This window comes from Brachycentrus maculatus, unplaced genomic scaffold (genome assembly GCF_059751285.1).
Source record: "Brachycentrus maculatus isolate JH-2025_06_01 unplaced genomic scaffold, ASM5975128v1 h1tg000120l, whole genome shotgun sequence".
In the NCBI taxonomy this organism is placed as follows: domain Eukaryota; kingdom Metazoa; phylum Arthropoda; class Insecta; order Trichoptera; family Brachycentridae; genus Brachycentrus; species Brachycentrus maculatus.
In genome coordinates, this window is record NW_028280873.1 from 663570 (window position 1) to 677423 (window position 13854).

The 13854-nt window shown below is 31.9% G+C and overlaps 1 protein-coding gene across 1 annotated transcript; it reads left to right on the forward strand.

Annotated features, from left to right (window-relative positions):
* Positions 1-5932: 5932 nt before the first annotated feature.
* Positions 5933-9787, forward strand: DCTN5-p25 (Dynactin 5, p25 subunit). The gene is made up of 4 exons (XM_088259855.1): positions 5933-6070; positions 6189-6376; positions 7755-7866; positions 8952-9787. Exons 1-4 carry the CDS (start codon positions 6023-6025, stop codon positions 9147-9149), a joined length of 546 nt encoding a protein of 181 aa, XP_088115981.1. The 5' UTR covers positions 5933-6022; the 3' UTR covers positions 9150-9787.
* The last annotated feature ends 4067 nt before the right edge of the window (positions 9788-13854 follow it).

The following is a 13854-nucleotide window of genomic DNA, read 5'->3' on the forward strand; positions in this document are numbered from 1 at the left end:
AATGGAACCCAATATTTTATACATTATTCTTTTCTTAATAAAATTATGTATTCTAATATTTTAAAAACTGCCGTAAACACGAAACAAAAAATTCATGCTATACAATATTTATAAAAGTTATATTTTATGTTGTATATCTGATTGACATCTTTCAACCGAATCAATTTGATATTATTTTATGTTATCTTTGAATTATCAGTAATATAAGGGCTTTAAAAAACTGAAGAAATATGTTATATAAAAACACATAGATACAAACTGAAACTGTGAGTGTAACTATTGTTAAAATGAACAAGGCGCAAATTCAAATTAGAAAATAAGATGGTCAATTATGTGGTAAAGTGAGTAGGCTAAATTTGGTGACTTTTCTTTTCGTGTACCTTTCCTACAAAATAGGGTCTTTACACAAGTTGGGCATAAGATTTTTAATGTATTGAATATTCAAAGCGTATTATTACAATTCTAAAGATGTAGCTAAGATTGAATGAAATTTTTATAATTTTCTGATTTAAAAATTCAGATTAATTATCATGATAATCTGAACTGTACTCGTCTGACTTGCATTGAGATCATGAGACATTACATTATTTTAATTCTCTGTGAGATGTCCAAAATAACTACTGAGTTGCTACAAATCTGTAATGCACCTTTTTTGGTAGTTTTAAATGCCCATATTTAACACGCGTTTAGAAAATTAATAAAACACTTAAAAAATTTAAAAATATACTTTGCTAACTATATTATTTTGCTTTATCAAAAAAATATGTGAAAAGACCCTATTATGGGATTATGAGCATAACAGAATAGCGGCGTACTTTAGTAAAGAATCACATATTTTATTAAAAATCAAATAACTTACGAAGCATTACAATTTTAACATTTCCACATTTACAATAAAAATACATATATTATATTCGACCCTAGCTTTGAATTTTTAACCTCAATGTGAAAAATTGTAATCTGTGTGTTGTAAAAAAATGGTGTATTTTTGTATTTTAACATAACTTTATATTTGCTACTCGGAGTAGACACGCTATCTTATATAAACGCATAAACTATTATTCCACACTGCATAAAGATAGACTATATTATTGGGCCTTTGTTGAGATTCTGAATCTTGGATATCAATGTGTCTACTGGCTCGCAGGATTAGTATTCCCGAGCAGTCGGAAAGAGTGCCACCGTAACTCATGTTCAGTAGTAATTGTAGTCAACATTAAGATTTTGCTACTTTTGCATGTAATCAACATTAGCATTTTCTCTTCTATCGAAAACTACAAGTATAACCAATTATTTGGTGTGTAATAATCTTTAAAAACATAATACCACTTGTTACCTACAAACCTATGTAATACAATTTTGATCTCTTAACGTTATATGTTTATTTGATTTTTCGTTTTATGATTTACCAACCGAATTTGTTTTATTGTTGGTAAGCCGAAGGGTTTTACTGATAGGTAACAGACGAAATTTAACATTTACACATTCTGTAATTTTTACAGGAAAGGAATAAAATGAGCAGTTTTATTATTTCAACAAAATTAATCATGTATAATCAAAATATGTAAATACATCGATAATATATTTTTTTTAAAACGTCACAACCGTTGATTAAAAAATTATCATTGATACTTTGTACAAGAGTACACACAATGGTGTATTAATTTAGAAAAAAAAGATTTGCAAGTTTAGCAACACGTTCTTAGGTTTTGAAATATTTGTTTCACCAAATTTGTTTGTTCAAATTTGTTTCCAGTTCAAATTTTCTCCCTCAAATTTGAACTGCATTTGGCCGTTACCTGCCGATGTATTTCAGTAATTTTTTTGCTTTAAACAAAACATTGATTCTTTTGATTTGTTAATATTTTGAATTTATGAATGTATATTTGATACTTCCACTATTAGGGATAACCTCATTCTTACAAGTATTTATGTATGTTTTAATATAAATAATCTTTCGTAAAAATAAGAATTAGAATGACTAGATATATCGCCCAAATTTACATACATATTAAACACAATTTGCGTGCCTTCAAGCAACAGTTGGTTTGGTGTTACCGCACTAGAAATACAATTATATCTATGTAAACCAATTTTAATTAATTAGTTTGACCATACTACATATTGTGTACTTTATTCAAATAAACATATTACCCTGTTTATTAAAATTAATAAAAGGTTTCAGTATGTCGACAGTCATTCCAAAAATATTTATTAAAATATTATTTTGTGTCTTTGGGTGATTCTACTTAATTGTTTATTCAAATCTCTTAACTACGCCTTTTCTTAATCATCATGCTGTTTAATATAATTTGACGTACATATGTGAAAATTACTTTAATTTGTTGATGATGTGTAGTGTTTACTGTTGATCTGAATTTTCACATTTACCATAAAGAGCCGAATTGTTGTAAAGCTTAGAAAGTAGATTTCAGCAAGTCGTCGGTTGGAGATGGATAATGAAATGACCACTGAACTAGATGGTTAACTGAAGAAGTTGTCACAATACGTGGAGCGCGTTACTTGGCGGTAGATGCGCCGCAAACTGCTTCGTGTGGTGGCAATTGTCAATATTGTGAAATGAATGTGTCAATACGGATGTTCCGTTACGGTGACTCTGTAATTGAATAGTTGTAGTGTACTGGAATGCTAAGCTGTAAGCTAAACAGTATGGAGCGGTTCGTTGCTTTTTACGTATAATGAGTGCTACATTGTAATCATAAATATTACCTATATGATCTGTTTAATGTTAGAGAGTGTTGGAACTGTTGTAATATTGTTGTATCGGGAAATATCTACTGTTAATACTTATAAGTGTGATTGGATGACAATCTAGAGATAGATTTCTTTAAGAAACTTGTGCTCGGAGAGCCCTTGTACCTCTGAACTTTACACATTATCAAATAACTTTAAATAATATTTTACCCTTTGTAATTGATTGTTAGTAATTTCATTGTTTTGTGTTAGAAACTTTAAAAACTCTGACTTTTAACATTAACAAGCATATAACGTAAGTGTACAAATTGTCTTAAAGACATTGCATGCATGTTTTTCATTAAAATTAAAGTAAACACATAATGTAGTCGTACATACAATAATATTGTTTTATTAGGGTCGGCGTAAGGTTTTGAAAGATACTAAGATAGATAATCCGCTGTATTAAGGCATACTGAAAGTAATCAGAATTCCAATAGATTTACCAGAATGGGTTATTTTACACGATAAGCTTCCGAGTATGATGAGTATGATGGAACAGAGTGCGTGCTGATGTACCATGCGTAGGTCTCTCGATTGTAAGATGTTCATTGTATCTACGCATTGGTTGGAAAGCAGATGAGGCCTCCTTTGTCTATTACATATATCCTATTTAACGACATGTAATCGTGTTACACATTATATGATATCTTACCTATATTCAATCTCGCATTACTGGTGTTGTATAATGATACATTAACAATTTTACTGCCACTAGGATAATCATGATAATTTGCCATGATCAAACTCTCTTCAATCACTGTTTTCATAAAATGTGGTTCAATAATGTCGAACATTAAAAAGGTTAACATTTTAGCTTTTATTGTTTTAGTAGCCATTTTTATTCAAAATGTTGTGAAAATTTTATATTTTAATCGTTGACTTAAAAATACCCGAATATGGAATCTTATTTGTCCAAATACCTGTAAAATTTCGTGAGAATGGTATAATTTCTGTATGTAAAAATACATACCGAAAAGATTGCCTACTACAAATATACATCTGAAATTTTAATTGTGATTATTTATTTTATTCAAATCTGTTAATGACAGAATGTTAAAATAATATATTAAACTAATTAAATAGTCTGTATTTTTGTTTTTCAGATCACATAAATTTTTTATTGAACCATTGTTCCACAATTATGGTATTCTTAAGTTCGATAGAAAAACTTTATTTCTGTTTGAATGTAATGTTTCTACATTGCGTGTAATAAATGTATACACCACGATGGTGAATCACAGCTTAATGTTATATTTTTGTATTTTCCTAGAAAACAAACCCAAGTTGACATAATATTGGTGAACATGATCTCTCATTATAGCAATTGCATTAAATTAAGTATGTTAGGATGTCTAACGTAGATATATTTTCAGCTCATGTAATTTGTTCATGTATGAGATAAATAAAAAGAATAAACAATATTATTTATGGTTTTATTTAATACTTAAGTAGTTCAATATGGTTTTTGCCACAGTTTATGTATGTGTGAATGTGATGAAATCTATCCATTTTTAATCTTTACTTACCATAGTAGATACCACTATTTCTTAAAATCTACTGCGACACGTGTTTTGATGCATTTCGCATCATTTTCAAACACCGTTACTAAGTAAAACTTTACTTAAAAATGGATAGATTTTACCACAAAGTGACTGCCGAATCAATTAATGAAATAAGTGATGAAACCTATTTCGGAGGGAAATAAAATTGGTAAATGAAAAGGAAAATGGTAAGTTTGACCGTGGGTGACCAAACATTAGACAAAATCCGAAATGGGATCAATACCATTAATTGACCTAAAGAAAATTTACAACATTTTGAATGTGTCCAAATACTTGTACACAAAATGTGGATTATCTCCAATTACTGGTAGAATTGGTGAATGTTACACGTGTGTAAAGTGATCACTTAAACCAACCTTTGACGGTCGTCAGCCCCGTAAATGCCTAGACTTCCATATTCTTCTTCATCTTTGATGAGATGTCAAAAAATAATCTAAAGAAAATTGACTGGATTGTGACAGGACAAAGAACTTATTTGTTGGCAGCCCTGGATTATCCTCTTAAGAGATCACAATCGTTAGTCGCAGTTCTCTTAAAAGCCCCTTACCAACCTGGCTGTCATGACAACATGACTAGACTGAATCATCCACATTCAACTTGGAGTGCAATATAAACTTATTGATTGATATTAAAATTTGGTGAATTCCAAAGCGTAAATTAGACCAGGTCTAAAACTAACTAACTAACCATCACGCCGCTTCTCCGCAGAGGTAGGCAGAGAGAATAGAACAAAAGTAGAATCTGTCTTTGCAAACCTTCACCTCTTTCATTCAATTCAATTCAATTTTCAACTCTTTCAATTTGCATCTCCTCTTTCATACCCGCTGGTATTCCAGATTCCTAGCCTGACCACTTTCAAGTATTTGAAATACATGCCAATAAATCTATAAAATTGAAAAAAATCCCTTAGACATAAATAAATATAGTGTAATACAATAATTTATATGAAAACACAATACATTCCATACTTTCCCAGTCCTTAATTAAGTTACTATTATTAATTAATCAATTAAACTATTATTAATCTTTTAAAGCACTCATAGAGGAGTGAAGGCTTGATAATAAAAATATTTATCTCAAATATATTGTGCAATTTAAAAAAAAACTCATATGGGGTTTTAAAAAAAAATATTAATTATTTATTTTTGGACAGGGTTGTTTCTGCATAACAACCAGCCAATATCAAATGTGAGGCTTTAAAATGTTTAATATCTGTATTTTAAACGCGGTTACAAAACTCGCTAATACTTCATAATATATTAAGGAACTAACTAACCATCACGCCGCTTCCCAGCAGGGGTAGGTCGAGAGAATAGAACGCCCCACCACTGTGTCTTTGCAAACATTCTTCGCGTCTTCTACATTCATGCATTTTCTCATACATGCCCGTCATGAATTACCGTCATCATAATTTTCAATGATATTTTTTTTGTAAAATAGAAAAAACACCCGAAGAGACCATAATTTTAAAAAATCATATTCAAGAATAAAATTCCACCTACCATAAACAATACCAACAAAACGGCCATGAAAATAGCATAGATATATTTTTGGTAGGTAGATAGGTACTTTAATTTCATAAACAATTCAATGTGTTTTTTTTTGTTTCTGTCATCTCTGTGAATCGCTGTCAAAAAAGTTTAACGTCAAACTGGAATCTTTGAAGTAAATTATTCCTTTCCTTGTTAATTACATATTAAGAGATGGAATTACAAGATGTTCCGTACAACAAATCGGAATATGTTGAAACGGTTAGATTATCTTTTTTACAAATCGTCATAACCCCTCTTTTTATATTGGGTACACCTATTTTTATGTACCTAACTTTTAGTAAAAATAAAAATTTAATTAAAATATCTTGATTTTTAGGCATCAGGCAATAAAGTAAGTAGACAAACGGTGTTGTGTGGATCGCAAAACATTGTCCTTCACGGTAAAGTAATCGTACAGAGTGACGCTATTATAAGAGGCGATCTGGCAAGTGTTAAAACTGGAAGATTTTGTATCATCAGCAAAGGGGTCGTTATTCGACCGCCTTGTAAGAAATTTAGCAAAGGGTAAGTAATATCTAATCCAGTGGTTCTTAACCGTGTTGGAAGTTCTGAACCCCACTAGTTTCATATGTGCGTTCACTGAACCCTTAATTGGATTTTTTTTTTTCAAATTCAAAAGAAAGGTGCACAGAATGAACAAAACCATTAAAAACAAAGAACAAACCATTATAAAATGATGTTTACATAAAAATAAAAACAATATAATGCACATTTTGCAAAGACGACACATTATGACAATAGATCTAGTTCATTTGTTTTGTCCGCCTCCGTAGTGTAATGGTCCCGGGTTCAATTCCCAGGGGGGGGGGTCAAATAAATATAAGTGATTTTTTCACCCTAATATTTATTCAATATTACCCCCTGGACTGGTACCTGAAGCGGGGGGCTGATCACCTTTCCTTCATGTGTTAACGATCAAGCTAACACTGGGTTTATATGATGCAGTGCCCTATGCACCATCGGGTGCGGATGAGGGTTAGAAGATGAAGAAGGCATTTGTTTTGAATTCCTTGTAGAAAAAAATGTACGATGCGGAGTAGGTGCATTGTTGTAGGGTTTGAGCTCTCGTATTATTTTTATTGTTGGATTGATATATTTCTTTCAAATAATATACTAGATTTATTGGATAAATTAATATATCGTACGTCGTATCATTTATCGTAGAATGAGTCGAGTGTGTGTCAAAACAATACAAAATTTCAAGTGACCTCTGCCGAACCCAGGAAATTGACTCACCGAACCCCTGGGGTTTGATCGAACCCAGATCAAGAATCACTGATGTAATCAAATAAAAAAATTATACAAATATCTCAATATTTTCCCCGTTTTATCTTTATTTTATTTATTTTATTTTATTTATTCGGGATATGTACAGCTTACATATAAAAAAATGATATAAAACAATAGTTACACTAACAATAATAAACATTACATTACATTGACAAAAAAATAGTTACGTTTAAAAAAAATGCCAATTAAACAATTCCACATTTATGTTATAAAACTATTAAAAAACATTCAGAGATTAAACAAAAAACAAAAAAACAAAAAAAGGGTATTATATAAAATAATAGATTCAGCAGGAAGGAGAAGGAAAGGAGAGGAATTAATAAGGGTGGTTAAAGGATTTTTTTTTTCTAGGTAAGAAGTTTAAAAATATATTTATAAATATACATACATACATATACATACGCATACATACACACATATATATATATATACATAAACATACATATACACATTCATTATATATACAGAAAAAAAATTGTCATGCACCGTTCACCCCCCACCCATAACATAACCAGGTTATTGGTGGTTACCTTGACAATATATATTAGAAGATTATGTGTATAATTGATTATGGTTTATATTTTTTTTACAGTGTGGCTTTCTTTCCTCTTCATATGGGTGACCATGTGTATATTGGAGAAAACTCTATTTTGAATGCTGCAGTTGTTGGATCATATATTTATATAGGAAAAAATGTCGTTATTGTAAGTATTGTATAAAATTAAAAACTTAAATTTTTATTTAATTCATTCCAAACTGTATACCAACCAACATATATGAAATTGTTATGGGATTCATTAGGGATATACTTAGTTTAATTTGTTCTTATCTTTAAAGTATTAAGCAGGGATTTTTTTAAACAATTTTTTTTTAAAACTATGCCATGGTGCCTGCCGTATATACTATAAATTATTAAAAAGATAAATACATATCTTAACAGCAATAAAAACCACTTTAGTTAGAAGTCTAGTTAGAAGTTAGAAGTTAGAAGTTTACCGGAGTCAGACAAGGCTGCGTCCTTGCGCCGTTTCTCTTCATCATCCTCATGGATTTCATTCTTCGAAAGTCATTACCATCTGACCGAGGTATATCCATCTCCCCCTCCCGGAAACTCTGCGACCTAGAGTACGCAGATGATGCTGTTATAATTGATGACTCCGTCGAGGGTCTTCAATTAATCGTAGACAGGGTAAATAGGTACTCTACGCACATGGGGCTTACAATAAATGTTGCAAAAACCCATGTGTTGTGCAACAGCTCATGCCTAGATGCCCAACAACCCTTAATGTTGAGTAACCAGCGCATCGAAAGGGTCGAGAGTTTCAAGTACTTGGGAGTGTACGCGACTGAAAATGGCAGCCTTCAAAAGGAACTGGGAGTGCAATTAGGACTCGGAGGGTACGCATTTAACAGTATGAAGGCTGTCTGGAGATTGGATTTATACCCGACATACACTCCTCGCCTCCTTCACATCCATACATCTAGTCATACATGCCCTCTGATTACGCAGACTTTTGACACATTCAGATTTTAGGTTCTGATTGATCTGATCGTGCTAAGTATTTTTCGGCCGTCCTCGTTCTGTTTTCCCGCTCACATTCGCCACATTTATTTTCTTAGTTATTCTCTACCATCCATTTTCTCCACATGTCCATACCACGTAAAAGCACTCTTTTTAATATTTTCAATTATTCCTTGTTCAGCCTTACATTCCTTTCCTTTCTATAAAATTCTCACAAAATGCAAAATAATAATAAATTAATAAGGCCATGATTAATTGATATTTTAGGGAAGAAGATGTGTGTTGAAGGATTGCTGTATGATAGAAGATGGAGCGGTGCTACCCGCTGAGACTGTAGTCTCGAGTTTCACCCGTTACGGAGGATCACCGGCACGTCTCATCTCCGACCTTCCGGAAGTCACGCAGGACCTCATGGTGGACTTCACAAAAAACTATTATCAGCACTTTGTCCCTGCAAGAGTCTGAAACAGTATATAACCAATCATGTGATAGTGTTTATGTATGTTATAAATAATATTTACTAAGAATTTTTTACTAATCTTACGCTATTTATATATGTAATAGTACTAAGCCAGTTGATATATGTAATAAGATGTATTTAATATTTTAAAACTCTCTCTTTCTCTCTCTTCCAAACAGAAGGTATTTAAATATTTTAGCACAACTATTAAAAAAAAAGGACAAATTACTTTTTTATGGTTATTTGAAGTCAACTCTTTTCTAAACATTAGATTGAATTATTATAGGGAGTGTTATTGACGCTTCGGCATAGTCACCATCCCGTTACCCAATAAAGATGTCGTTCATGCATGATACCGGCCAAGGGGTTTATTAGTTCTTCAATGTGTTTTTTGTTTGCAATTTAAATGTAATGAACAAAGACAATAATGTCTTAATATACGGAGTAACTCGCCTTCAGCTGTTACGCTAACGAGGAGAAGCTTAGCAACTAAACTAGAAAACAGGGGGTGGCTCCCACTGGTTACGCTGCGGCAAATAGGGACCCAGCAGACAGTGGGTAACAGCCTCGGCGGTGAAGCTCCAAAAGCATATAAATATTGCATGCAAATGAAAAATAAATTCATTCCACTGACAAACACCGAGCTCTGCGTTGTTATTTTCTACACTCAATTGACCCTTCGCCTTAACTGACTTTACACCTGGTATTTGACCATCGATTTACCCCCAGGACAACGAAACAGTATACAAGGACCTACATATTGCTTTTGGCCTCTGATAAAAAACTCGAGCTTCATAACTCTCGGTATTTATGACCCCAAGAGCGACGGCGCAGAGAAGACACAACTAACCCTATTTTACAGTCTGTCAGTGTGCGTCTGGCACTGCGAGGGTGCATACATTTGGAGTTTGTATGGCGTAAATAGATATTTTTTAAATAACCCGCCAAAGCACTGCTTTTATATTATAGGCTTGTCTGCAGGTAGAATATGTAAGGATATGGAAGGTAAATGTAAAAAATACATCATTAAAACACCAACCGAATATTTTTTTATTCAATTTATTTTACAATCGGGCTTCTTTCCAACAACGCCATGGCGCCTGATTAACAACTAAAATGTTGGTTTCTTTAAATTTGTTCTTTATGAGGTTAAAAAAACTCTTCATTTCAACAAAAAAATTCTGTAAAATGTTTTAGTGAGAACGAAATAAATGTCTCACAGTTTTGCTATTTTTTTTTTGTCAAAATCAGTTATTTATAATTAAAAAATGTGACATAGCCTTCAAGGAATTATCCGGATAAGTTTATCGAATCGTAAGCACATCAAATAAATTGTGCGTCTATAGATAAATCTTATGGATAATACCATGCAAAACTGGCCTTTCATTATACTCTATCTATTAGTGACATCTCTATTTCCAAATATTAAACACTAAGTAAAAAGTGGTAGATAACTTCGCTTACTTATAAATTAGGAAGCAATATGTTTTTAAAAGTATTCATTAGATGTCGTACATGGTTATTTTCAATTTATAAGATAAATAAACTTGTTAAAATTTATTTTCATAATTATTGTTCCCCTCTTAAATACCTCCTTTTTTCGCAGGTTTTGTAGGGCAGACTCGGCCATTAGACAGTAGGTCAAATGTGAGCATTTTTTCTTGTAGTCTAGTAACTCCTAGTGGTAACCAAAATCCATTCAGAATTATATTTATTTATTTAAACTTCATGTACAGAAAATAAATAAGTATATTGGCGGGCTTATTGCTAAAAAGCAAAATCTTCTAGCCAACCAAAAACAGACTAGTGGTATTGATCAAAACGTTTGATACCATATATAGCTGTTTGCAATCAGAGGGTAGATAGTTCTTGAACATTTAAAAAAACATAAATTACAAATTGATATAAAAAAAATATATAAATTACAAATTGATGATAATAAGGAGGTGTGTGAGGAGTGTTCTTTCTTGGGAAGAACCAACTGATAGACCATGATCAGAAAGGGATATAAAATTTTTGAAGAATATTATAAAGTAGCGTAAGAGATTGAAGATTTATGCGCTGGTTGAAGTGAAGTCATTTAGTTCCGTGCGAGAAGGTGAAACATGGTCACACTTTTTTATTTATTGATTTGATCAGCTTAGTGTTTTGGCACAAATACTATTGATTTTAAAGGTTCACTTATTAGTAAATACTATGGTGGCCTTTCTCAGCTCATAAAATAAAATACATAAATGGGATCATGCCTGTAGGTTTCAACTAACCCTAAATTAAGAGAAATTCATAAAATTTACGATGGACATCCAATCTGTGTGGAGTACCGAGTTAACACATCGCTCACTCCTTTCAAGAACGTCATAAATAAAAAAAAAAAGATTTTTCAGGAGAACGTTTTTAAAGTTTAAAAATGTAACACAATGTATTAAAAATAAATATCAAGCCACTTATTGAACTTTTTGCTGTGCAACAGATCTTTTGAGGGAAAACCTGAAGGTTTTTTCTCCATATGAAAAATATTTAATATATTTAAAAAAAATAACTAAATAATACCTTTTCTTCAAAATGCAAAAACAACACTTTCTGCCCTGTAGCGGTTAAATATTAAGCACAAAATACGCCTCTTTTGCTGGGATATAGTACATTTTCTGGGCATTTCGAAAACATGCACAACTGAAAATTGACGATTTTGATTTATGACGCTCCTGAAAGGAGTGAGCACATGTAAAGAAATAGTGACAACTAACATGTACCTTATTTTTTTACCAATATTTTGTTTTATTTTTTGACATCTCATCAAAGATGAAGAAGAATATGGATTTCATTAATTGATTCGGCAGTCACTTTGTGGTTGAATCTATCCATTTTTAATTAATGTTTTACTCAGTAAATATCACTATTTCTTAAAATCTACGGTGTTTAAAAATACGGTAAAGTAATAATACGGTAAAATACGATAATACGGTAAAATACGATAACACGGTAAAATACGATAATACGGATAATACGGTAAATTCGGTAATACAGTAAAAAATACGGTGTTTATAAGTGATGCGGAATGCATCGAAACACGTGTCACAGTAGATTTTAAGAAATAGTGGTATTTACTAAGTAAAACCTTAGATAAAAAAAAGAATATGGATGTCTGGGCATTTATGGGGCTGACGACCGTCATAGGATGGTTTAAGTGATCACTTTACACACATGTAACATTCACTAATTCTACCCATTATTGACAAACACACCACTCAAATTCTTGGAAGTTCCATATATATGAACCAATTTTGAAACATTATTCTTGAATCACTAGAACTCTACTAGAGACATCTATTGGTGAGATGAAAAGAAGCTTTTTATTGAGCAGAACCTCTTTTAACTCTTTTAATAACTCCTGTAATTGGAGATAATCCAGATTTTGTGAACAAGTATTTGGACACACTCAAAATGTTGTAAATATTTTGTTTGTTTGTTTTTATATAAGATTCATCAAAAACGTGTTTGACTTTTTTTTAAAAATGTTTTTAGTAAACGTAGTAACTCCATCGTTCACTTCCATACATTAGAGTTGGAACCAGGTCACCGTTGTGTACTGCCAGTTTAGGTTTCACTGGTAGGTTTTTTTTAAAATAATAAAAATAATAATAAAACCCTTACCGCACCCCAATGGTGCATAGGGCACTGCTTCATATAAACGCTGTGTTATCTCGATCGTTTACACATGAAGGAAAGGTGATCAACCCTCCACTTCAGGTACCAGTCCAGTGTAATATTGAATAAATATTAGTGTGAAAAAATCACTTATATTTATTAAACCCCCCTGGGAATCGAACCCGGGACCTCCAGAATGGTAGGCGAGCATGCTGACCATTGCACTACGGAGGCGGACAAAAACTTTTTTTTTTAAAGATATTGTTATGTATTTACATTTATTTATATATCGTTATTTATGGAAACTATTTATCTACAATATTACAAACTGTATAGTACTCAAATATGTACTTAAAATCACATCATCTAGGCACTGTATCAAAATAATGATTTTCATATGACGTAGAACAACAAATGCAAATGTAATCTCCAAGTCGCTCACTCCTTTCAACAACGTCATATATCAAAAATCTTGATTTTTCAGGAGATCGTTTTTAAAGTTTAAAAATAAAATGAAATTTATTGAAAATAAATATCAAGCCACTCATTGAACTTTTTACTGTGCAACAGATCTTTTTAGGTAAAACCTGAAGAGTTTTTCTCCATTTCAAAAATATATAGTTTATTTAAAAAAAACAATTAAACAATACCTTTCCTTCAAAATGCAAAAACAACACCTTCTTCCCTGTAGCGGGTAAATATTAAGTTTAAAATATGCCGCTTTTGCTGGGATTTAGTACATTTTCTGGGCATTCCGGAAACATGCATAACTGAAAATTGACGATTTCTGATTTATGACGTTCTTGAAAGGAGTGAGCGAAGTATAGAGTTGTTTGCTCATATAAGACCTAGTACTTCTCTTCCATTTCCTTTCGCACATAGCAGTAACGTCTCTCACAATGAACACTTTCAGTTTTGCCAACTGTATCCCAACAAATATATTCCACTTCTCTATATCCATACCTGGAGCTCAGGATGAATCACCCTGCCTTCATATGTATAATCAACTATTGATTCAATACCGGTCTTTCGGATGTGGTGCCTCAATCTTTCAGATTTTTTTTT

What these genes read in the sequence shown, in the direction of transcription:
- DCTN5-p25 (XM_088259855.1), top strand. Translation starts at nt 6,023, where the DNA reads ATGGAATTACAAGATGTTCCGTACAACAAATCGGAATATGTTGAAACG. An exon ending in AATCGGAATATGTTGAAACG is followed by an intron (nt 6,071 to 6,188) that starts GTTAGATTATCT and finishes CTTGATTTTTAG; the next exon opens with GCATCAGGCAATAAAGTAAG. An exon ending in TGTAAGAAATTTAGCAAAGG is followed by an intron (nt 6,377 to 7,754) that starts GTAAGTAATATC and finishes TTTTTTTTACAG; the next exon opens with TGTGGCTTTCTTTCCTCTTC.